The sequence below is a fragment of the Apis laboriosa genome, unplaced genomic scaffold (genome assembly GCF_014066325.1).
Source record: "Apis laboriosa isolate Shangri-la unplaced genomic scaffold, ASM1406632v1 scaffold35_cov144, whole genome shotgun sequence".
Lineage (NCBI taxonomy): Eukaryota > Metazoa > Arthropoda > Insecta > Hymenoptera > Apidae > Apis > Apis laboriosa.
In genome coordinates, this window is record NW_025222966.1 from 754,375 (window position 1) to 782,053 (window position 27,679).

Sequence of the window (27,679 nt, forward strand, 5' to 3'; positions counted from 1 at the left end):
GGATACGGCCCTGAATGCCGGTAAGATTGTTAGCCGGCGCGGAACGAAGCGGCGCTGCATTTCAGGAACTGTCGCCGAGGCGTCATTATTATCGTGGTAGAGTCGTTGTTTTGAAACGAATACTTTTTTGAAAGAAAAAAAACCAAACAGAGTGAAATCATGTCTTCTAAATACGTTAGTATCGTTTGAGATATATCAACGTTACGGTGGTGTATGTGCGTGTATTAACTTTATTGTATAATCATTGACAATGACCGCAGCCGTAGAGGACTATTACGACGGTTTCCGAACTTTTTCCTGGCTCGCTGATTTTATCGATGTACCAGTGGACCAGGTGAGAAATTTATCCCTTTTTATTTTTTTTACATAGATATTATCTCTCTTATTTATCTTTCTACCGCTCAAAATGAGGGCGCATCAATCGAAGTTTACATTATGTTCGATATATGTATGTCATTTTTATTAAAAAATGATTGATATGTTACGTTTGATATTAAGATTGTCAGATTTTTTCTTTTAAGTTTAAAAATTGTCATGTTTGAAATTAATAAACTGTTATTAATTATCTTTCACATAAATAAAGTGGTTTCAATAAAATATAAGAAAAAACAATATTGCAATTTCTGATTCAATAATTCGAAGGATTCGAAGTATCTGTTAATAAGTTCTTTATGTTACAATTCATATGATATAAATACAAGGGATTAATATAAATATCATCATTGAAGTTCCTTTTGCAAAATTGATACGCAATATTGTGAATTCATTAATATATTAGTTTATACATAATTCTGATGTAGTAAGTAGTTAGTTTTTATCTTTATTTAGCTGTTCTATATAATTTATCAAGTTTTAATTATAAAATAAAAAAGAAATTAATTTTTAACGTTTCAAATACGCGATATGTATATTATATATTTATTGTTGAAAGATATATAAACTATGGTGTGACAGAGAAATTAAAAATACTAATATACGTACGATTTGTGGAAGTTTTTTGATTTTATTTTGAAGTTTAATTTAATTAGAATGTGAACATAAGATTTTTATGTGTCTTGTTTTTTGTTTTTCTTGATAAATCAAGAATCAGGATATTCATGTATATTTCAGATTGCAAATATTGATAATATTAAAAATCTTTTGATATAATATCATTATTATTAAAAGATAGAAAAATGTAACACATTTATTAAAGAAAGATATACAGCGAAGAATATGTATATTCTGTAAATAGAATGACCGGTGAATATATATATATTCGAAGATGGTTTGAGCATCAAATGCAACAGTTGGGAAAAGCCGACTGTAACAAATATTTATCATGAATTAGTTATTTAAAAAATAAATATTATTCTTTTAGTAAAAAGCAAAAAATAAAAGTAGAAAAGTAAGTAAAATTTTAATAAAAATATTATTTATTATTTATTATACATACAAATATTCATTTAAAAATATAATTGATTAATATTTATAAAATTAAAATGAAGAAAAATAAAATTAAATGAAGAAAATAGGATAATAATAAGATAATAATTAATAAAATAGATATTATTAATAATATTAATACATTCAAAATTTTAATAATATTTTGATGAATATATTGTACTGAATTTAAGATTTAAAAAATGTTGTTAGTAAGTTGAATATTTTTCCAATACTGAATCATTTATAACAATTTAAGATTTAATTGTATTCATTTAGAAGTATTTCGTAAAATTGATGCAAATAAATCAGAGACATAAAGTAAAGCACATAAAGCGTGAGAAATTATTTTTTCATTATTCTGATAACTATTATCTGAAATATATTTTTTTTATTCTGAATAGTTAAAATATAGAATAATAGTTAAAATAAAGAATAATTTTTTTAAAAGTAAGTTAAGTTTCAAAGATGATAAAAATTAAAAAATATTAGATTTATGAACATTACTTAAATTTAATAAAAATGAATTGAATTATTTTATTAATTTTTGATTATTAAGTTGAGAATATCATATCATCTCATTCTCATAAAATATAAAATATAAAGAAACACTTGGTCTTTTCATCGATAAGGCTTATATTATATTTTTTTAAGATACGGGAATAAGGCGATATTATACTGGCAATTCATAAACTATATAAACTAATTCAATCATATAAAATATATTTATAAAATATAATTAATATTCATAAATTCAATATATTTTCAATATTTTAATCATTTTCCAAATTTATTCTTAAAAAAATTATTTTTTATATATAAGATTATAGATAATTATAACATTTTAATTATATAAAAATAATAAAATAAAATAAATTTGATAAAAATATAATATTAATATAAAATAAAATTAATATTATATAAAATAAAAAAAATATTTCAAATAAAATTTGTTAGACTTAACAATGGTTATAAGAATAATGAAAAATTATAAAAAAAATTAAATTTATATAATATAATTTAAAAAAAATGTGAAATTACATCCATTTCATCTCTATATATTTCATCGTAATCTCTAAAATGTTGGTAGCTTTTTTGCTTTTTAGCTATTTAAAGTATCTAAATTTCAAATCAATTTTATCTATAATAATTTCGAAAAAAACAGCTTATGCATTATGTATTTTATTATATATATTTTAGGGTTAATCCAGTTATCTCTTTTTGCCAATTGGACGGTAGTAATTGTATCCTGAAAATTGCTGTGCAATACAGCAAAGCAGCGGGTGTTTTCGCTTGTTTCAAACATGGTATTATTTTTAATAGAATTCGTTTTTCCATTATTTTCATTTATAGTGCATATTAAGAATTAGTTATAATACGTGAATTTTTAATTATTATATGCAATATCATGATGATATCGTTAATTAAATCCAAAATTATCCGTATTATTCCATAAATATAAAATTATTGTAATTTTTTTAAATACTTTATTTTTTTTTAATTTATTCTTTCGATTAATATTACTTTCATAATATTTGTATACGCTTTTTATTTCATTTAATAATTTTTATTTAAAATATTTTATATTTTTATTAACTATTATAACTATTTTTCATACAAAATATAGTTAATATCTAATATAAAGAATGAATTTGTAAATTTTATTTGTTTATTGATTTGTTTATTCGCACTCCAATAAATTGAATTTATGTAAATAATATTTATGTAGAAATATCTATAAAAGTGATTATTATATGTATGCAAATAAAATGATTCAATTTCATAATAAAAAAAAAATTGAATGCACTATTAAAATTTGTAACCGTATAACCTATCGTAGTCTGTTGTTTAATTTTAGAATTGCATAAGATACTTTAACGTCATCGATTGGAAGGAATGCAATTCGATGCAAGATCGTTTGAATTTATTGTACACTTTGCTCGCAATTCTATCGTTCAATTGTATTCTCAATTAATTCCATTATCACCGATTATAATATTACTTTATAATATTAACTATTAATTATTAATCATGAATAATATGCACACTCATATATAGAATAAGAATTATTTTTAATGTTAATGATAAAAAATTACTTTTATATCATAAAGAAGAAATCATATAGCCAAAATTAATTACAGAAAAACAGAAAAGAAAAAAAAATAGAGAAAAAAAGAAAAGATGTGATAATAATTGCATATGATTCATTCAGTATCGCTTGAGCACAACATGATTCTCTATTCCCTAGTTATCAATTTTACTGATTCATTTTCAATATAGCAAGGAAGCAGTCAAGTTTAACTCTCGAACGTCTATGCAAGGTGTAATCGAGAAATGATTATACTATATATAAAGTATGTATAGTATATGATTTATAAATGATTCTCAGCAAAGAATACATCGAAGGCTAAAATTGTAATGCAGCTTGAAGAATGCGTAACAGAATATGACTGTCTTTTATTTTTGAGAAGTGGCGGGAGTAAGTTACCGTTTTGTATCGAAGGACTTTTAGTCACTAGTAGGAATTGCATTAATGTTCCGTTATTTTGAACGGAGTCACGAATAATGTACAGAAAAACATGTTTACTTTTGTTATATATAATATAATCTCAATTTTAATAGCTATATATTCAATATTATGAATGTAGGAAATATATATGTATAATGTACAATATATCGTTGTAATGTAATGCTTTTTTTAGTATTAAAAATATCATATATAATTTTCGAATAAAAACGGTTCGATGATTGAGGTAAAAATAGCTCATACTAATACATGTATATATAATTTTTGTAATTTAATGAACCATATCGTCCATTACTAAATCGATTGGATTAAAAATGATTCGGACATCGGATCGCGAGAGTTAATTGTTCTTCGGTGTAAGATATAAATCAAACACCAAGTATTTAATTATTAGATATTTTAAACATTCGTAATTTGATCTTTGAATAATTCCTCAAATTCAAAATATTGATTTCAGATTTTGATGACATTTGATGATGATTATTTTGAATATCAATTGTATTTTTCTAAATAGAATTTCTTTTAATTTTTTTTATTAAATCAATGCAAATTTTATAATTTTAATTAATGTCTTTTATCTAAAATTTTTTATTTAATATAAATTAAAATTTTTCTTTTTCTACTAAATTTTTATCTAAATATATATTAAATCAAAAGTTTTTAATGAATTCATGAATTATCAAGAATCATATCATTTAACATCGCTTTTTTTTTATAACATCCAGAACATAAAAAAAAAAGAATATTCTCTGTTTTTATCATATTCAAATATAATTACTTAAAATTATATATTGAAACTAAATGTCTAAAATTAAAATATATTTTTTTTTGTTTTAGTGTTGAATTATATAATAATATAATTTATTATAATTCTAATGTGTTCTTAACTTTATTTATTATATCATATAATTATTTGAAAATTAATAATTAATATTATATAATATTATTATATAACATAGATTTTTAATAACATATTTACACTTTTATTAAAAATTTCGTTTGTATATATTCAATAAAATAATAAACGAAAAATTTAATTACAAATTAGAATATTTAATAATTTGATTAATTAATTTTTTTTCGTTGACACAATTTTTATAATGATTATGTCATGTAGTGTGAACTCTGTCAACTAACATCACATTAATATGTACTTGAATATATTTATTCTTATTTCAGTTTCATATAGTTCATTGTCACATGTCAGATCTTAAAATAACGATAAATGCACGACTTTTTTGTTACATGAAGATAAAAATAACGTTTTTGTGTTTGAAATTTTTAATTTTTAAAAATAATACAATTGTAAAAAAATAATTCGTTTATCCTAAAACGTAATAAGTAAAATTAATTATCAATTATATGAAAATAGTTAAATTGAAGATTATTAATGAAAATATTATCAAGATGCTTGTTATATATATGAATAAAGAATTTATTGATTCGTATTTGATCGATTTAAAGGATTAAATAGCGATTATAAATAGAATATATATACACATATACATTCATAATTTAAAAAAAATTTTTTTATATAAATATAAATGACTATTAATAAATATTAATGACTATGAATTTAAAATATTAAATATCTTTTTTTTATTGCTTTTATTTAATTAATTTTAATTTAAATGCATTAATTAAAATATAATTAATTTTTTTATTAATTTGTAAATTTATTATTTTATATAATTTAAAATTTATAAATTTTTTGTTTTTTTCATTTGTGAAAAATATTTATTAACACGTCATATATAATTTATCATATCTAATTTTTTAAATATAAAAAAAATTGAATCTGAATCTTGTTTATTTTAGATTTATTTAAATATTTTAATATGCAATATAACCTTTGATATTGATAGAAATATATTTTTTATCTTATTAGATTTATATATTTATTTTCATCGTATTATCACAATACACATTTATATACATTATACGTATATATATTAATGAGAAAAATTATTAAATGGAATTATTTAAAGAAAAAAATTGCATTCATTTAATCAAATTATAATTTAAAATGGAAAAAGGAATTAAGTTTGCCAAAAGATACGTAAGATTGCCAAATATATGTGAAAATATACTACACGCATATCATATAACTATGAATAAACATGCAGAGATCATTGGCCTTTGACGGATCGAGTATCATGTTCAGCGTGATTTGTTCATCTTGTACACTTGTGGCGAGATAAATCGCCATTGATACTAAGTAAATTAGTTTGGGAGTTGCGCGTGTACGGAAATAGTTAATCAAGATCGTGTTTTTTTTTTAATATATATGATTAATTACTATTTATTAATCTTGAATAAATAAATAATTCTTTTTTAAGAAAAAACTTTTTTAATAAGAAAAATATAATCTTACAATAATGAAATCTCGAGATCCAAGTATCTTCAGTACTCTGAATTTCGATTATTTATATTTAATTCGCAATTTCATACTTTCTTTTATTTCCATTATTATTGATTTGATAATTTCATGGACAACTATTTTTTAAATTAGAATTTCTTTATTTTCTTTTTTTATTTCATATATATTTATTAACACTTCACTTCAATTAATCTTAATTGGTTGATCTCTGGTTGATTCATATATACTATATGATTCATATATATCATTGAAAAATAAGTATTATATTAATATTTTCAAATTTATTTTATATTATAAAACTTCATACTTTTTCTTTAGATAAATTACATTATTCAATGCATATTTGTTTTTATGTTTTTCAATATTCTTTATATATTTTAATGTGTTGATAATACAAATTTGCTGTTTTTTTTTCTAAAAACCTATTTTTGAAAAGATCTTTCTGCTAATGAAAACATTAAAAGAAGATATAAAATTATTTCTGTTATCAATATAGAAGCGAAATAGTTTGGCAAAACGCATAGCAGTGGTACTCAATAATAGCAGTTGTCTAATTTTCCGAAATAGAAGTGTTTATTATTATTGAATACTACTGCTGTTATTGTATATTTTGCCAAATTATTTCACTTTTCTACAAAAGTGATTTTGTAGATTTTCTGATGATTATATTTTTTTCTTAGCTTTTGAAAAATATCAGTTAAAATGAATATGTTTTTGACATTCTTTTAATTTTGATTTTTATATATTTAAATGTTTAATATATTTAATATGTAATCTAATAATTACTTATATCATTTTATTCAGAAAAATCTATAGAATTATTTCGTGTTAAGAGCAATAGAATAAAATTTTTAATTTTTAATTAAAAATTTTGGATCTGAATTAATAAAATTATAGAATTTATAATACATATAATAATGCATACAAAAATATTCACATATATACATTGTGAAATATAATCAAAATATATATAATATAAATAGTATAATACAATCAAAATTAATAATATTTATTTATAAATATCAAACGAGCATATAAAAAATTTTTTAATAAAATGAATAAAAATTTATACAATATAAATGAATATATAAATTTAAAATCGAATAAATAGACATTTTTGCAGTCTTTCTTAAAATAAAATAAAAAATATTGCAAAATTGGATGTTTTGGATTTGCATAAGGAAAGATTATACATTTCTGTAATCATATTTCAATGAATAATCAATATTTATTTTTTCATTAAGATTAACATATGTAAAATTAGAAACAAATTAATTTTCACTTATAATTATGAACTGCTAGAATTAGTTTGCATTTCATTTATATCTTTATTCTACTTATTCCTTTCATATTTCAAAATTAATATTTTACTTATATGAAAGAAGACACGATTTTCTAATCGTAATTTTAAAGAAATATATAACATTTTCTAATCACAATTAAAAGTAAATTATTATCGAAAAGATTATTAATATTCGAAACTCCAGATTTTTTTTACAATTATAAATTAAATTGAGAGACTAATTATGAGTCTTTTTAAAAATATACATACATATTTCTTCTTTAAAAACAAACATTCAATTACTTGGAAATTCTGATTTTTTTGATATTGTTATATTTTTAGAACAAGAAAAAATCATGTTTTGCTTGTTCATTTTTTTATAACAAGATTTATGTTACATAATTCGAGTATTTGCATATATGAAATATAATTGAAGAGTTAAATTATATATTATAATACATTATAATATCTGTGAATATCTATTATAATATCTATGAAATAATAAAAACAAAAAAAAATAAAAAAATATAAATAGTATATAAATAGATTCTTATATAAGACTAAAAGAAAATTAGTTTTATTGTTTAAGAGGATGTCATTGTTTTTTAAGAACATGAACTACATTCGCGCCTCTTAGTTATTTCTGAGATGTTGAAATTCGCGAGCTCTTTTGTTCTAGAATACTTCAATTTAATCATTTGTGAATAGTATACTCTAAAGTCTAATTAGGTTTTGGAGGATCAATTAAATCATTCGGGAAACTGATGAACTGTTCCATGCCATGTTTCGTATTAACAGGTATCTATGATTTCATTTATCTTCAAAAATATAATTTTCAATTATAAATTGGAAATTTTATGGTAATGTAATAAATTATTTTTAGATTTTAAATTATTTTTATTTATTTTAAATTATTTTTATTTTAATGTAATAAATTATTTTAATGTAATAAATTATTTAATATATAATGCATTAGAATAATCCATAAATTTTTGTGAGAATTATTTAAATATATAGAAATATAAAAAATTTCTTATAATAATTATACAAAATTTCTTTGAGTAATAATTATTCAGAATAATTTTGCTCGTCATTTTAAATATATTTCTAAAGTCGTACTTTAGATAACTTTTTTCTGTAATTGTTACCATTGCTCAGTCTTAGTTTCCAGAAGATATTTGTAAAAACTTTCTAGCACAGACGGTCGTGTAACGGTGACCGCTGATTCTATTCTAACCTATTTTATCCTAACCTAAATTTTATTACTTTATTATTAAATTTTATTATTTACAATAAAAATGATATTATGTATAAATAATGTTATCTAATTTATATTAAAATTAATTAAAAGAATAGTATAGTATAGAAATATATATGTATATATGTTTCAGAAATATGATTCAGAAATATTTTAAATTTTAGCATTACTAGATCTCAGTTGGATTTGTAAATAAAAATATTACTATCATTACATTAAAAAATTCGATTTATATCATTATGTGAAATAATTTTTTCGAAACAGAATAGAACATGTTTTGTTATGTGATATAATGTATAACATATATGTGTATATTTGTAATAATGTTAGTTCATTTCCGCCAAATTCAAAAGCTATAAGAATTTATATATATGAATAGAGTTGTGTTTAGTATCATTATGATTAAAGTTTAAGTTATATAAGATAAAAAAAAAAAAGATTTTAAGAGCTTACATCAAAAGAAACAAAAAAATATTCAATATATCAATCAAGTCTTTCATTGACATAAAATCAATTTTTGTCATTGATGAACATTATAAACATTTACTTCAATTAAGTAAATAATTGTACTCATAAAATTTTTAATATTTTGAATGTTATAATATCAATTGTAATATAAATGACAATATAAATTATTAAATAAAAAAAAGTTAAATAAAAAAGGAAGGATGAGATAACAATACTTTATCATCAAAATTCAAATTATTCAAAAAAATATATTCTTAACATTAGTATAGTTAGTTAATAGATATAAAATAAGAATTTATTTATATATTCATTATTGTATGATCTTTTTTTCATCATTAGAGAAAATATTAAAGATCACTGATCAACCAAAGATCAACTGATTATTTAATATTTTTATAATTGATTAATCGCGAAAATGAAATTTAACGAAAATACTTTGCACGCGATCATAAAATCAATCATGTAGTGTAATCTCTCAGCTGATCCCGTTATCGCATTTTGTCGGACAAATCTTATTTGTCATTAGCTTTGATGAACCGGCTTCCTGCTGATATATAAACCATAGGAATATAATGACAAATTAAATGAGAAATGATATCCTTTTTCTTCGTAAGAGATTGAGAAACGACCAAGTGTTACGAATTTAGAGGAAGTGTAATCATACGAATGTTAATTTGTTTTGATTTAAAGAGATAGTTCAAAGATCCGTTAGGAATAATTAGGACAATTGAAGATGGATAGAACTATTTATATGATCTTATGATTTTTCTTGTTATATAAACAATATATTTTTATTATTATGTTTGGGAAATTATATTTACTATAATAAAGTTATATTTATATATTTTATATTTACGTATCATTGTAAATCAAAAACTATAAAATATACGTTTTTGTGATGAAAATGACAAAACTTGATGTGTCATTTTTTAATTTTACAATTTATAATATATATAATTTGTTGTATAATTTGTTGTATAAGAGATATTATTTTTAGATTTTTTATTTTTTACAAATTATATTTTGTCTAGATACATATAGGAAATATATAGAAATATCTATTTAAATTATATGAATTGTATTTAATATTTATAAATCATATGATTTGATAACAAATATTCAAATTTTCTATAAATATTAATTTTTTATATTTGATTGAGTTTCTAATATATAAATATTATACATTTTTGAATCTTTTTTTAAATAGATGTAGAAAAATATCTTTAATAATCAAAAATATTAATATTAAACTCTTTCAAAGTGCAAATTTATTTACAATCATTTATGTATATAAGTATAATGTTAATAAATCAATTATTAAACTAATAAATTAAAAAAATATTAGGAAGAAATGAGGAAACAAAATATTTTTTTGACGGAAATTAGAATTTTACAAATTGAACAGTCTTTGATACGAGAAAAACGAGAAAGACAAATTAGAAAAGAATCAAATGTCACTCAATAAAGATAAGGAAATACAGAGTTTATGAGATAATAATTCACGTAACGATTACGAATCATTTCTAATCTATGGTCTTAAAGTTGAGCAAAGTCGGACTTCATTTGATATTATGTTTTTATCGCGTTAAATGGCAATAAAATTATTCGTGATATCGGAGAAACTTTTTGTGTTAATATATAAACGTTAATTATGTTTCATAGTTTATTTATTTTTTGTTCTTCTCGTTAAAAAAACGAATGAATTTCTATGATTTCATAAGACGATTCTTTAATATTGTCATTTTTGTTTTTAATGAAATTTAAAACTAAATATTGTCGTGATTTTTTTTACGAGTATTTTATACGCGATCGTGCAAAATAAATTTTGAATAGATAAAACGAGCAAATGTTGTTTAATGAATAAGTGCCAGAAAGATATTTCTGGACACATGAAATTTGTATTATGATAATATAATATTTTATATAAAAGAATAAATATACGAATGCGAAAAAATAAAAATTAATCAAAAATTACTTTTGAATGAGAAAACACATTTTATATTGAATATCGGAATATTTTTTTTCTTTGAGTTTTTACAATTGAAGATATATTAATTTCTGTATAATATCTCTTTACGTTAAATTTTCATTTATTCTATTATTATTCAAGAATTTTGATCAAACGATCAAATTTCCATAATTCCATATTCCATAAGATTTTTTTTTCTTAAAATTTTAAATATACTATATTTATTTTTATTATAATTTGCATTCATTCGTGTTTTATCACCAAATTAACTATTCAATTAGATAATTCTTATTAAAATGATACGATAAGTAATTAATATACGTATACATATATATTATATATCAGTATATATTATCATAAAATAATCCAAATAGCAATTTTTAATTGTATTGATTATTCGAGATTTATCAATCTTGAATTAATATTATTTTACCATTATTAACTTAATAAAATTAAATTATTTCTAAACAACATTAAGATAAGGAGTTAATATATTACAGGATATTAATAAAATCTGTGAGAATTTTGAAGAGTATAAATTAAACAAATATACAAAATTGATATAATTGTTATTAAATTGTTGATTAAGGCTATTTATTAAGTTATAAGCAATTGAAGTAATAGGATTGGAAATGAGATAAAAATAGAATATAATGGCGAGGTAGAACGGAAACAGAATGGTCTCATTCTTTTTTTCGTCCCATTTCATCTAACGTAAACTTCAATTGCTTATAACTTATAACAAAGAAATGCCAATAAATATTTTTTATATATTTTTGTCTCTAGAATCTATTCTTCAAAAAATACGTTAACATATTAACGTTAATATGTTAAATATGTATACATATCGTGAATTTCAATTATACGTTGTAGAGTTTATCGCAATGACGCGATGAAATACAGTCACGTGTGTATTAATGCTCTCAATTGGTCATTCTACATCGAACGATTCATATCAAACGATGCCCGAATACAAAATGGCGTTTACGATGTTACGATACTATGTGATAATATATAGGGATCGTGTAGGTCAATCCTTTTTGTTATGGCACTCTTTGCTTGACGAGCACTATGATAGCAGGTTTATATATAAACTATTGGCTTGGAAAATTTTTTTTCTTCGTACCTGGTATATCAGAGACCCAGTTTATTATTCTCTTACAAGCTGATGAGTTTCAAGCGTTTTACAGCAATATTTTATAATAATTTGTTTTTAGAACATTATTTTTAACTATTAATTAAATAGCATAATGTTACTAATGATATAATGACGTATACTTTCTTATATTTCTCTTTTACGTTTTCAAATGTATTCATATTAATAAGTTATAAAACATTGACATAAGCAAATAGATAAGTTGTTTAGATAAACTATTTTAAGTTTTATTAGATATTATCAAAGTCCAGATGTACACTAGAAGTTCATAGTACGAATATTCTTTTTCTTTTTCTTCTAGATTGCTTATATTTTGTATATTGCTTATCTATTTTTTTAAAATCTTCATGATTTCATTTTTTAGAATAATGATTGAGATGGATTATATTTATTTGATATTTCAATGATATCTTATCATTTATAAAATTTTATACGTAATATATAAAGAGTTTCATCTTCTTGTAATGTTATACTTTTTTAAAATCGTTTTAAGTTAGCTATCTGAAAAAATCTAAAATAGTTTTTAATTCATTGAAAGAACCAAATTTTTTTATGGAAAATCATCAAATTAATTGATTCCATTTGATGTGCAATTGTAAAAAAGTTATATCTTGTTAAGTTGCAACTTTTACAAAAAGATTTAAGATATTTAAGAAAAATTGAATGTCTTAATATCAGTAAATGTATCTACTAAATTGCTATCATACGTACAAAAAGAATTTAATATTATAATATTCTCATAAATATCTTAAAAATTATATTATATAATAAAATAAATAATATATTACATTTTTACAATAAATAATCTGCGTTTTATGTATTTCTTTTAAAATATTGTAATTACAGTTATAATTTTTTACAAATAAAAATATATAAGAAAAAAAAATTGTTTTTTATGTTCCCTAAATTAATTATATTTATACTTAATATGTTTATTTAAGAAAAAAAATAACGATTTCGATGTGTTTTTAACAATTGTTAAATTTAAACAAAATAAATATATTTTAATTTTTAGAATCTAAAAATTATTCTATTATTCTTGTAACATGACAATTATATATGTATTATTCTTATGAATTGTATTTAAAAATATCATGTGTTTGAACAAATTATTTTAAAATTTTTATAAATTAATTGATTTGTGAATTTTACAAATTTTATTTTTATTAATTTCGTCGTGATATTTTTCATTATTCTTCTATTTGTGTGATTTTGATTAATAAATTTATTCGCTTTTCAATTGCATCATAAAATTAAACTGCATTGATATTGGATTTATTATATATTATACATATATTTTATTAACTGGAAATTTGAATATAAGAAAATAAGTGAAGATAAAATAATAGAAATATTCTTTATCGTTTTTCGTTTTCTTCATAAAAATTTATATCATATTTTTTTTTTTTGAATTATCTTTTATTTATACTCATAAAAATATATCTATCTATTATATATCTATACATTAAATATATCATATATATTTTCATGTATTCTATAAGTAATATCTTTTACTTCGTTAAACTTAAGTTAGATCATAAAATATATAATTTTTGTAAAAATATTTCGCATAAAATGTTCTAAAATTGTACTCAACAATAACCAAATAAGTGAACAATGCTGCTTTATTATCACATAACATCTATTATTGCATATTATACGCATATTCGAGTAACTGTAATTTCATTACACGTTATCAAAAGATTTAGCTTCATTCGAAACGCTTATTACTTGCACTCAGTTCTACTTGAACGGCAAAAGTTCATTCGCACTTGTCGACGAGTTCATTTATCCTTGATAGAAAAAACCACACAGTTTATAATTATAAAATTATGTTTATTCAAATCTCTTATATTACAATTAATATAATTGAATTACAATCCGAATTACAATCTGCCAATATTTAATATCATACCAATCAATATTAATTTTTATAAATTATTAAGATCAAAATGAAATAAATGCATTATACTGGAATAAATAATTATTAAATGCTACGTAAATCGCTATGAATCGCTAATTTATTGTCAATTGTTATTTGAAAATATTTTAAAATCTAAATCCACCATTTACTCCAAAGTATGGTGAAAGTCTGCCACCAGGACCACGTTGAACTTCACTTTGTCCTCTGATGAAACCATTCTTATATTCTTTCCCAAACTCGAATCCGGCATGTTGTCGACTAGGCTGTCCAGGACGAATGTTTACTCCACCATAGGCGTCCCCTGTCATTCCATTCTTATCGTAGACACGATGTTTGTAGTCAATATCCAAGGATGGACGACTTCTTCCCTCTTTAGTTCCTTGAATAACGATGGATCCTCTGTGAGGATCATTCTGTCGTCGGAAACGAGTTGGAATCTGAGGAAAAAAAGGAAAATTTTAACGATTAATGAGGAAAAAAAAACTCGATTAAATTTAGGATTAATAAAAGGAATTTGAAATGAAGAGATGGTGTGTTGAGGATCATTTAGGATTGGTAGAAAGAAGAAATCAAAAGATAGTTAAAAGTAGAAAGATTTAAAGGATATTCGCTGCTATGAAAATTTTAAGATTCTTAAATAATTTTTTATTTTTTTTAATAATAATAATATTTCTTATACTTGAGAAGAATATGAAAAAATCGTTGTTGATATCCATACATTTTTCGATTTAGTAAACTTGATAATATATATTTTCCTTTTCTTTATGTTTAAAAAATTATTTATATAATCAATAGTTTATAATAATGCAATATTTGCATATAATTGCATATAAATGCATATAATTGTTTTATGTTTCAAATTAAAAGATTTTGAAATATTATTAGCGTAATATATTTATATTTATAATATTTTATAAGAAATTTTTGTTTCTAACAATTTTTTCTATGTAAGATATATATTTTTTTAGTCAAAAAATTATTATTCTTTTCCAAATTTTAAAACTTTATTATCAAATTAAAGAATTTTTTTTTTTTTCTTTAATCTCTTATTATATTATATATATCTAATTGTTCCACTATTTTCGTTATTAAATTTAAAATACTATGTTTTACATAAAAATTTCAAAATTAATTCAATAGAATGAAATAATGTATACTCACATAATCCATTGTATCCTCAGGTTCCAATTCTTCTTGAGCAGAAACGTATGCAATAGCGCAAAAAAGAACTAACACGATGAATTTCATCTTGGAAATTGTTTTTTTTTGTTCACTTCGAATTCTTAAGCACAAGATTTGTAATGATCTTGTCTGTAGAGCTGAATGATTTCTGATGTCACATTCGACAAAAGCTTCGATTTATATACAAATTTCACGTTGACATCTTTTTCCCTGTTTTCTTTGCGATATTTTAAACGGGAAATTACCGTCGGTTTCTTATCCGGTTCTATCTTTGTCTCTGCATATCTGCACTCGGGGAATTCCTCTGTACGGGTCATTAGGGGTCAATAATATGAACTTACATATAAAACTATATATTCAATTTTTATTTTTGTTCAAGATTTATCGCATTATTGTTATAAAATATAAATGACCTTATAATTTATATTTTTTCAATCTTTTATTTATTTTTTTTATTTATTTATTCATTTACGTTTGATTACGTTATAATATAATATAATAATATAATATAATATAATATAATATAATATAAAATTATTAATTTTAATTTTAAATTTAGCATTATTAAAATTACAAAGATTTTTTTCTTTCTAAGATTTTTAATATTTAATGTATTAATATTATATTTGATATTTTTACAAATTAATAATATAAATTGATAATCAATTTATTTGGAGATATTTATGTTACAATAATTTTTTATTATGTAATTTTAATCAAATATTTATGATAGTATATATTTATTTATTTATAAAAAACAAGAATAATTTTATACATAAAAATTTTTTCAATCTCTTCTAATATTTTAATTTTAATATATTTTATTGTTTTAAAATTAAAATAAAAATAGTTTTAAGAAATAATTTATCTATTCAGGATTATATATTATTTATATATTGTTTATAATACTTTATTTATTTATTTACAAATGATATCAATTATTGATTTGATTTTTAAGCGATGGAATACTAATGAAAATCTTTTCTGTATATAGAAAACAAATTTTTTCAATTATTTATAATAATTTTTAACATTTTTAACATATTTTAACATATTTCATTCAATTCCATCTCTTAAAAAATTGAAATAAATCTTTTCCCTCTCTTTTTCTGCAGCAATATTTATTATGATAATATATGTATTACATAGTTTTTTTACGTAAAATGTTCCTATCAATGCAATTTATGGCATTTTTTTCTTTTATTTATTTTTTTTTTTTTTGTTTTGTTTTTTAAACATGCTTTAGTTTATGGATACGAAGCATTATAGGCATCGAGGAACAATAGAAATAATATAAGCTAGCGTGTTTTCTTTCATGCACGGCCTTCACAATTCATACAATACGCATTCTGTTGTTCTTTGAGAACTGGGGAAGCCCGTGGAAAATATGATTACTTAGAATTTCCATATTCCCCGATTACAGTCTTTAATCTATGCGTGTAAAAAAATTGTTCACAATATCGTGATAATGGTCTTGAACCGAGCATAATTCTTGCGAAAAGTATATTTGTCATCTGCAAGAGATTAATTTAGTTCTTCCCCGCGAAATCTAATTAAGGAAATGATAAGATAACAAATACTTTTGTTTTTTTTTTGTTTATCAATAAGTTTATTAATTCATTAATCATTATTATCATTTTTTAATCATTTAATCATTTAATCATTTTTTTAATATCGATTATTTTATTTTATTTTTTACAAATTTCTAAAATGAATTATTAATAATATTATATATAATATTATATTTGATATTTCATTAACGATTTGTATAATAAAAATTTAAATATTTTTTCTATTGCCACAGACACGTATGTATAAATCTATTGAATAAAAATGTGATATTTATATAATATCTTTTTTCAAATTATAATGTTTTATGAAATTGAACTCTAAAGTAATTATTAAATCTCAGAAATGTTCATCTTAATTAATATTTTATTTAAGATATAAATTTTTATAAGTTATTGAATTGCATGTTCGTGCTATGAGAGAAATAATATTATATATATTATATATGCTATAATGATATTTTTTCAATTATCGATTCCTTGAAAAAATAATTATTATAATAAACTTTTTTTTAAATCTAATTATTATTAAATAACAAATTTGTAATTGAAATTAGAATAATCGATCTGAAAATAAGAAAAATTCAATTTAATTATAAATAAAATTATAAAATTTATATTATATGAAATATTTTCCTTACGCGAAAAATATTTAATATAATTTAATATTTAATATTTAAAGTTCTTAATGTATGCATTAATGGATTAAAAAATAAAATCGATTTGAAAATTATATAAAAATTTGATATTTTATAATCTCATATTTTTCATTACAATTGATCAAATTCATTGTTACATTGATTAAGTATGATAATGAATATATTTTTCCCGTTGTGTGCAGGTGAATTTTCTATTATCTCAAATCACAGCACTGATATTGGCTGGAATTTTAAGAACGTTTCTTAGTCCTGTTGCCGTAACAGCAACAACCAGACATGTATTTGGTCTCATCATCGGCCTCATGCTTGGATATTTTTGCTTCGGCAGGTAAACAATCCTACGTGAATAAAAACAGATCAATTAGTCTTCAAAAAAAACTTTAATAAGTAATGATTGGATACAAAATCATTGTTTTACGTTCATGTTATGCACAAAATATTTATGATTTATTATTGTATTAAATATTTTATTTTTAAGAATAAATATTATACAAATAATATAACATTTTTGTTGTAGTGTAACTATATATTAAATAATTGCATATTAAATTTATAATAAAAAATTCAGACAATTATTAAAAATAATCAAAATTTCATCAATTATTGAAATTCTATTGTTTAAAAACAAAAGATTATTATTATAAAAAAATATATAAAAATTCAAAATATTATTAACTGTTTTCATTTAATTTATTTTATTTATTTAAATATAACATTGTAACTGTATATTAATTTACATAATATTTAACTATAAAGCATATATAAAGCATATATTTTGAAGAAATATATCTGATTTATTTGTATATTATTCAGCAAATATTGTAAAAATTCATTTACAATATACGATTAAAATTATTTTTATCAATGTAGAGAATTAAAATAAAAAATATATTATAAAATTTCAAATTGTTTTTATTTTTCAATTTGTTTTTATGTTAACTTAATTTATAATAAATAATGTATAATTTACAATAAATTTGTTTTGTTAAAAAAAAATTCATTTTCAGGCAGGCGATACATCTTGCAGGCCTCCCCGCCATATGTTACGTTGTAATGCGTACACAAAATCCTCATAATATGCAGAGGCAAGTTTATAACAATTTATTCATTATGATTTATTTTTTATATTAGTTATCATAGACTTTACATGCTATAGAAATTTTTTACAATTAGATTGTAATATTCTTCTGTTAATAAAAAGAACTCATTAATATAGATATGTAGATTATATAGATATGTAAATTATATTATAATTATAAATATTTATTATAAATATGTAATTATTTACATCGCTGAAATTTTATAAATAAACATAGGCGAATTACACAATTAATTATTAAAATAATAAAAATATAAGAGTTTTATAATTATTGCAAATATTCGCTTGACAAATCTTATACTTGATCACTGCGTCTCGCTTTTCATATTATCAATCCAGTACATGTAAATATTTGTATATATTGTATTTCTTTCTTGAGATAACGATAATAATATTCTTTATTCTTTTATTGAAAAATATTATTTTATACAATGAAATAATAAGATTAATATATAAAACAAATATGATAAAAATATGAAAAAAATTATATCTTTATGCAATTTAAATTAATAATATTTGAAAATATGCACACATTTAAAAATATATAAAAATTTATATATTTTTCTATCATTTACAATTTATATTTAATTTACAAATTTGTTCCTTTTTTTCTTTTTATAATTCTATAATTTTATTATAATATGTAAAACTGAACATTTAACAAATTGTTCTATAAGATTTCAAAGTAATATTAAATATAATAGATTTTCCCTTAATTACATAATTTTAAAATTATGAACTTGCATAATTGAAATTGCATAAGTATATTTAAAGTTTTTGGAATATCTAACAGTACTATTCGTAAACATGATTGTGTTTAAATAATTTGATACTCTTAAATAATAAAAAACATATTTTTGTCTACATAATAAAAACATATTTTTTGTCTATATAATAAAAATCTTTGGTATTTCAATTTTTTACTAGTATTATTATTATTATTTATATAAATTCTACTTTAGTAATAATGATTACACTCTATAATTAAAATAAATAAAATTAAATGGATTTAATTATGATTTTATTGGTTAATAAATAGTTGTTACAGAATTTCAAATAATTTCTTTCTTTTTTTACTCTCGTTTTATGCAATAAATAAAAACTAAAGAAACACTCCTGTAGTCATTTTGACAAAAAATTTTATTATTTACCATTAAACATCAATAGGTGTTAAATGTTGAATTCTTTTCACATTTATTTTCACATAAATTATTAATAATAAAATATTCCTTGAACTCAACAATTTATCTTAGTAATACGTTTCAGGGTAGTGCTGACGGCGGCACTTCTTTATCTATCTTGTGTGCACTTTCATCGACAAATCTATAATTATGGTTCATACACTCTTGATATCACTGGTAAGTCATCGACTCGTATAATTTTTTAAAATCAATATGCGATTTCATCATACGAGATTTTATAATATTTATATATTTTTTTTTATCGTTTTAAATATCAAAGATTCTCAACATGTAATTTAAAAAATGATTTATATTTGTAATTAAAAGGGATGTTACATTAATTGCATAAAGTTGTTTACAATGTATTTATCATTCGATTTTGTTAATTCTTTGTTTCATATTTCATTTAAATTAATTTCTTCCTTTGACAATTCTTAATGATTTAAAATGATATATTCCAGTGTCTTCTAATCTTATTTGCGATCCTCATTTAAATAATTTTCGATTTATTTCCATATAATACAAGGAAAAAATTAACATGCGGAATAAGTAGTCATTGTCTTTGAATAAGAATCATTTTAATATTGCTATAAATAGTATTGTAATTATATTAGAATAAATAAATTATAAATTATTAACTACTTATTAAAAATATTTACTAAAAACTATTTTCAAAATATATCACGATTTTTTCTAATCTATTCAAATGGGACACTTACACATAAATCCTATAAATTTTCATTTTCGATTAATAATTCTGTTAAATAATTGAATTAGATTTTTAAATAACAGTAATTCATTAATTGATGTAATCGATTGTAATAAATAATTGTTGGTAAAATATATAAAAAAAATGAATAAAAAGAAAAAAAATAATTTATTTAAATATTTACAGTAGAATATTTTTTTAAATTTGTAATGAAACGTTAACTGATATTATACTTTATATGATATAAAAATATTATATAATATAATATAATATAATATAAAAAGAATTTATATTAATAAAAATGTTGTATAAAATACTGTATAAAAATGCTGTAATATTGCACAGCATAAAAACAAAGACGTAACCTTATAATAAAATTATTTTTCTAAATAAAGATCTCGTTACATCGTGTTCATTCCAGGACCACTTATGGTGATAACGCAGAAAGTAACCAGTCTCGCGTTCAGCATACACGATGGATTAACGCGACGTGAAGAGGAACTTACGCCAACGCAACGTCATCAAGCCGTGAAGTGAGTTGACATCTTTTTTAACCGGTCGTTTATTCTATGATATTAATTATTTAATACAGAAAACAAACATTATGGGGAAAAAACATTATCTCTACATGCATGATTTTCATTTGTATTCAAGGATGATCTGATCACACATATCTATTGCTCATATCTTTTTTATTTTCTTATTGTTTGGGATCAACTTGCTATATGCTTGATTTTTTTTTTTTCAGAAAGATTCCAACGATGTTAGAATATTTCAGCTATGTTTTCCATTTTCAAGCGTTGATGGCTGGACCAGTGATATTTTATCGCGATTACATCGATTTCATTCATGGACGTAATATAGGTGGAACGAAAGCTCTGACAGTTAGTTTTTTTTTTTAATTATTATTATCTGTATATTTTCTATTTAAAAAAAAAGAAAAAGAAAAGAAAACAAATTGAATTTTATTTTTTTTCTTTTAAGGGTTATGATAAAAATTCCACTCACTATGACGAAATAGTTCTAGAGCCATCTCCAACACCGGTTGTAGTAAAAAAGGTCATAATAAGCTTATTGTTCGCAGCTCTATTTGTGACTTTCATTCCATCATACTCGATACAAAAGCTAAAAGGTTCAACTCATATATTTTTTTAATATTTATTATCGCATCATATTGCCTATTCTAACAAAACATTGTTCTATTTGCAGAGGAAAATTTCTTAGAAAACACAACATTGTTTTATAAGATGTGGTTTTTATTAATAACTGCTATGCTAGCTCGTTTCAAATATTATCATGCATGGATTTTCGCAGATGCGATTTGCAATAACTCTGGACTTGGTTTTAGTGAATATGATAAGAATGGTGAAGCTAAATGGGATTTATATTCTAATGTTGATGTTAGAGGTTTCGAGGTAAGTTTAACAAAGATCATAACAATATAAAATATAAATATTTTAGAAATAAATCATAAATAAAAATACCATAAAGTTCGACGACATTATTGATTTTGTTAAACATTTTCGCAGATTTAAATGAATATAAGTTTATAAAATAATTTTATTTTTTAGATGGCTCTTACTTTAAGAGACAGTATTGAACATTGGAATAAAGGAACCAATAGATGGCTTAGATCGATTGTGTACGAAAGGGCAAAATACAATAAACTTGTGTTCACATACTCCCTTTCTGCCTTATGGCACGGTTTTTATCCTGGTTATTACATAACATTCGCCAATGGAGCATTTTTCACCATCGTGGCACGCACTGTAATTAAAGTTTACAATAATATCAAATTTAATATTTTAAATTATTAAGTGATTATTAATAAAGTTTTATTTATGTTTTTTTTTAAATAGGCTCGTCGTAACATACGACCATATTTCTTAGGGTCCAAGAAATTAAAGTTCCTCTATGATGCGCTTACGTTCATTTCAACGCGATTAACAATGGCCTACCTGACATTGAGCTTTTTAATCTTGGAATTTATGCCAAGTGTCAGAATGTACCTGTGAGTAATAATAATATTTTCTAATTTTAAAATATAATTATGATATAACTATATAATTATATAATTTTTTTATAGGCATTTATATCTATTTGGACATGTAATCGGTTTAATTATATTAATTATTGCACCACGTCTTCCGAAAATCTCACACACGAAAGTAATCGAAGTGGAATCGAAATCTTCTCAGGAATTAATCAACGGAACTGCGCGCAAATCAATGTGAACTCTATTTCGATGTGGCCAAAAAGTGATCATAAGAGATAAATATTTTTTATGAATGTTTTAATATGCATATAAATATTATGTATATATATTATATAGACGCACATATATACGTACAATATTTATTGTTGCGACGTGTTACTGGTACAAATTCTATGTCGAGAGTGTAAAAAGTATATTTGTTTTATATAAGTGAGTGATCGTATATTTATATGAGTGTCTCGTGCGTACATTGAGAAATCGACACTTAGCTGTTTTACAATATCGCTAACAAAAAAAGAACAAACGGAGACGATATACTAAATATTATAATTTAATGGATAGTCTTTTTTAATGTTGTCATGCTTTTTTTTTGTTCTTTTACTTTTATAACATTTATCATTAGAATATTTAATAGATGATGACATTCTAGTTGAACGTCACATAATTTTTATTCTAAGCGTTTGCAAGTAATTTTTGCAGTTTTATACGTTTAGTATATCTAATAATATCATAACTAATTCAAAATAAATTGCAATGTTTATTCATGAAACGTTATTCCGAGCATTTTATTAATGTTAATACAAATATTCGTTTAAAATATAATTACAAAATAATGATACGATGCTCGGCCCTTAGGATATGAATACGTAAGTATCAAATACAAATTAGTGATTTAGTAAAAATTTAGAAATCAAATTTAGAAATAGTTTTCCAAATCATTTTGTTATTATCAAACTTTTCTTCCTTTAAAATTGTATCCTATGTTATAAGATAAATCCAACCTTTGAATTCTTTTATAATAACTTCCAATTAATTGTACAATTATCAACAACTGTAGGTAAATTCTAAATTTTATGAAATTGACTAAAATTGCAATACAACTATAAGGATAATTTTTATTATCTATATTCAAATTGATGTGATAATAAAATTCCACCGGTTAACTATAACTTTTATACGAAAGATATGAAAATACATTTATAGCTGAGTAAAATTCGATAAATAAAATTATTATTATGCCTCACGTGCCTCTATATTCCTATATAATTATATATAGGCATAATTTGAACGTTTACTAAAGTTTTGCATGACTATTTTCATTCGCTGCCTAATGGAATATTGTCCTTATAATCGGGTAAAGAGAAGCACTGAAACTGACGGCACTCCCGAAGCCCTAGTACATAGGGTGGCAGCGGCCACTTAGCTAGTAAAATTTTCAGTGCAATCATCGCGAGCTACGATTGATGAACTGATAGTGTTCTCTTGGTCCAAGGAAATATGGTAAATCTTCTATTTATTGTTTAAATCGTGGATGTGCAAAGGGCAGTGAAACATTACGGAGTATTATTTAAATTATGAAAAAGAGAAAAATAAAAAATTTGTGTGGCATCAAGAATCTAATGTGTTCATAATAAAAGAGATATTGAATATAAATAAAAATTGAATGAAATAGTGATATCACGTTAAGTGTTTTTTTTCTTTATTTTTTTTTTTTTTTCCTAAAAAAATATTTGACCTTTGCACAACCAGGAATATAGTGTTTAGTTGATAATTAGTTTGTTGGATGATAAGATATAAAATATTTCTAAATTGTATGTTTATACTAAATTTTTGGATTCAATTTTTAATTGTCAGTTGAAGAAAAATTTTGTTTAGCGTATATATAATGCAACAGAATCGACGTTTTCGAAAGAAAGTACAATAATATGATACAAATCCAATTTCTTAAGATATGTTGATTTTTGTAAATCTTTATTAAAATCTGATATAAATTTTATTGTATAAATAATTATATAAATAGTAATTTCTGAAAAATATCACAGTTTTCTTTATTTTATTTTTTTTTTTTTTTTTAGCATTTGTAAACAAGCATCCATAAGTTTCCTTTTAATTTATTAATATTTGTTAATTAGAAATAGTTTTAGTTCTGTAGTTTTAGTTTTGTGTCATTAAAAAATAAAATTTCAAAGAAATAAAAAAATAGTATAAATGTATAAAAAAAAAATGTTTTCCAAAATTTTTTGCTACTATATTATAAGTTTAAGATATTAAAAATAATTTTGAATCTAACATAGCAATTAGCAATATTTTTATCCTTAAAATAGAAATAAAAAATGATTTTTTTATTAATTAAATTATATCGTAATATTTTTTTTGCATTTTCTAAATTCAACGTAATAGCTATTTTTACGAAAATATAAAAAAATCTTTCTATTCAAATTTTCAAACAACTTCAATTTCTTTGATTTTTTTATACGTATATTATCATTTTCTTTATCTATTTTCCATATAAATTAGTTATATTTTTAGAAAAAAAATTCATAATGATTGATTAAGAAGGAAATACTTTACATGGATATATATGCAAAATTGGAATACATTTACATTAATTTTGAGAAATGCTGAAAATTATCATAGATTGTGTTATTATTTTTTTAAATTTATTTGCTCATAAGAAACAAATATCAAGCGTATTTTTCTATTGATATAAATGTTATAATATCGTTTTTAAAATTAATAAAAAAAATCTAATAAATTATCTAAACAATTTTTTTATTACCATATTAATAATATACTATGGATATATATATATATATATATATATATATATATATATATATGTAAACCACATGCGTCAATATTATAATAATATTAAAAAGATTAGACTATAACTAATAATTGGCTTGTTTGTGAAAAAATGATTATATATGACGAATGTATATGGTTTTCCTTCAATCAAAAAAAATAATTGACGTCATTGTGGAATTAAATTATTACATTTAATGAGATAATATATTTTATAAAATTAAATTTCTTTTATAAGATAAATTATTTAAACTCAATAATAATTAATAGTTGTACAATTAAATAATTTATTTAAACATTTTGATATTTAAAAATGAATATTTGATATTTATAAATGAAAATGATCATTTATATACATAGAAATATATATATAGATATTATTGAAATTTATTTGTAATTTACGACTGAATATTCGAATAATTTTAAGTAAGTGTATATTAATATTACTATATACATAATATTACTATAAGAAAAAAAAGTTAACGAGTTGAAAATTCGAAATATTAAGATTTAAGCAGAAAAAATATTTATTATTATTTTAATTATTATACCATTACAGAATTTGAAAATAATAATAAAAATGGGTTACGTGCTGGTCATTTTTACTCTATTATTGATGATGTGGGCATCCTTGGCTCGGATGCACGAGCTTCCAGTGCAATATCCACCGTGTTTCTTCAACCCCCTTTGCACTTGCTCGAAAGCCATTCCTGATTTGGGTATAGTGACCTGTTACAATGTACCAATGCCGCGAATACCCCTGCCAATAAATTCTTCCAAAGTGTTTATGCTACAATTGGAGAACAATGGATTGATGTTTTTGCAACCACAGTTTCTCATGAATACAGGTATATAAATCGAGAAAAATTAATTAACAACGCGCGAAATAAAATTTTAAAAGAATTTTTTTTTCGTATCAAAATTAATTAATTTTTTTCACAATTTAAAAATAATCCAAAATGTAAATTATTCATGATCTCGTTTCATTATATTATCTTATACTAGAATTTTGGAAAAGATCATCGATCAAAGAAAAGAATAATACGTATAGGGATTAAAGAGCAGTGACCGTGTATCGCCGATTATGTTATTGTATTCTTAGGGTAGGATGCAATTCTTACGTTTACGTCATTCTCCTATCTCTCAGGTCTGTACAAACTACGAATCAAGCATAATCCCTTGGCTGACATCCCTGACGAAGCTTTCCTAGGGCTTGAGAGATCATTATGGGAGCTCGAATTACCCTACAATCGGCTGGAGAAAATTCCTAGCAAGTCATTCAGACATTTGCAGAAATTACAACTTCTTGATCTAACAGGTATCTTCTTTTCTTTTCTTCTTTTTTTTTTTTTTAATATTTTTATATATAATCTTCGAAAAATTCATGATAGAAAATAATAAGAAACATTATTTGATCGATAATGGAATAATATGAAACCTTTGTACATATCGAAAAAAATATATAAAAATATCATTAGATGACAAAATGAAAGAATCATTTATTAAATTCAATCAATGAATATGTGTCTACTGCTCAAAAAATTAGAACTATTTACAATTTTCAACATTTCTTGTAATTTTTAGTAAAATTTAAAATTTTTTAAATTTCTGAACGATATTTGATAATAATTAATTATCATGTAGCAATATAACTCTTTTGATATTGTCCAATTTATATTAATTTATTGCAAAAATTTTAAATTTTAAAATTTAGTTCTTTTTTTAAACACTCTCACTTAATTCTGTCTTAATCTCTTAACAAATCAAGAAAGATTAATCCAATTCAATTATTCATTGTTCGAGATTCGAGATCCAAATGTTGCATTGGTTCAATCAGTTATCATACAAATTATAAGTGATATTTTTATCATATACAGAAATTTTATCGTTCATACAATATACACTCCATTATAAAAAAAAAAAGATAAAATATTATAAATGATAACATTAATATAATACAAATTATTAAAATTTGTAATTAAATTCCGTTCAGACTATTAAATTTTATTTAAAAAATTTTATTTCACAATTTAAAAATAATCCAAGCAATATTGAAGCGAAGCAATATTGAAAACTGCGAGTAATTCTACTCTT

The 27,679-nt window shown here is 21.6% G+C and overlaps 3 protein-coding genes across 4 annotated transcripts in view; 2 read left to right on the forward strand and 1 right to left on the reverse strand.

The window, feature by feature from the left end:
* LOC122715479 (lysophospholipid acyltransferase 2) lies at positions 1-24,816 on the forward strand. 2 transcript variants are annotated; one of them, XM_043937705.1, is made up of 11 exons: positions 5-334; positions 17,978-18,123; positions 18,803-18,880; positions 20,161-20,252; positions 21,206-21,317; positions 21,533-21,668; positions 21,769-21,916; positions 21,994-22,199; positions 22,356-22,553; positions 22,644-22,795; positions 22,871-24,816. In XM_043937705.1, exons 1-11 carry the CDS (start codon positions 251-253, stop codon positions 23,016-23,018), a joined length of 1,500 nt encoding a protein of 499 aa, XP_043793640.1. In that variant the 5' UTR covers positions 5-250; the 3' UTR covers positions 23,019-24,816. The 2 variants fall into 2 exon arrangements, with proteins under 2 accessions (XP_043793641.1, XP_043793640.1); XM_043937706.1 differs by lacking the exon at positions 17,978-18,123 and having other exon boundaries at positions 1-334.
* LOC122715480 (hymenoptaecin) lies at positions 14,466-15,708 on the reverse strand. Its single transcript, XM_043937707.1, has 2 exons — positions 15,548-15,708; positions 14,466-14,823 (listed from the first exon to the last, which is right to left on the reverse strand). The coding sequence occupies exons 1-2, from the start codon at positions 15,632-15,634 to the stop codon at positions 14,512-14,514; spliced, it is 399 nt and encodes a 132-aa protein (XP_043793642.1). The 5' UTR covers positions 15,635-15,708; the 3' UTR covers positions 14,466-14,511.
* The window catches only part of LOC122715478 (chaoptin-like), a 9,794-nt gene continuing 6,272 nt past the window's right edge, over positions 24,158-27,679 (forward strand). Inside the window, exons 1-3 of the mRNA XM_043937704.1 lie at positions 24,158-24,280; positions 26,145-26,433; positions 26,733-26,903. Of these exons, the coding sequence (XP_043793639.1) occupies positions 24,278-24,280; positions 26,145-26,433; positions 26,733-26,903 (463 nt within the window). The 5' untranslated portion in view covers positions 24,158-24,277. The remainder of the gene's footprint in view (positions 24,281-26,144; positions 26,434-26,732; positions 26,904-27,679) is intronic.

Excerpts from the sequence above, each read along its gene's own strand:
- LOC122715479 (XM_043937705.1), top strand. The coding sequence starts at position 251 with ATGACCGCAGCCGTAGAGGACTATTACGACGGTTTCCGAACTTTTTCC. Across the intron at positions 18,124-18,802 it reads GGATATTTTTGCTTCGGCAG|GCAGGCGATACATCTTGCAG; the intron begins GTAAACAATCCT and ends ATTCATTTTCAG. Across the intron at positions 20,253-21,205 it reads ATACACTCTTGATATCACTG|GACCACTTATGGTGATAACG; the intron begins GTAAGTCATCGA and ends TGTTCATTCCAG.
- LOC122715480 (XM_043937707.1), bottom strand. The coding sequence starts at position 15,634 with ATGAAATTCATCGTGTTAGTTCTTTTTTGCGCTATTGCATACGTTTCT. Across the intron at positions 14,824-15,547 it reads CTGAGGATACAATGGATTAT|ATTCCAACTCGTTTCCGACG; the intron begins GTGAGTATACAT and ends TTTTTTCCTCAG.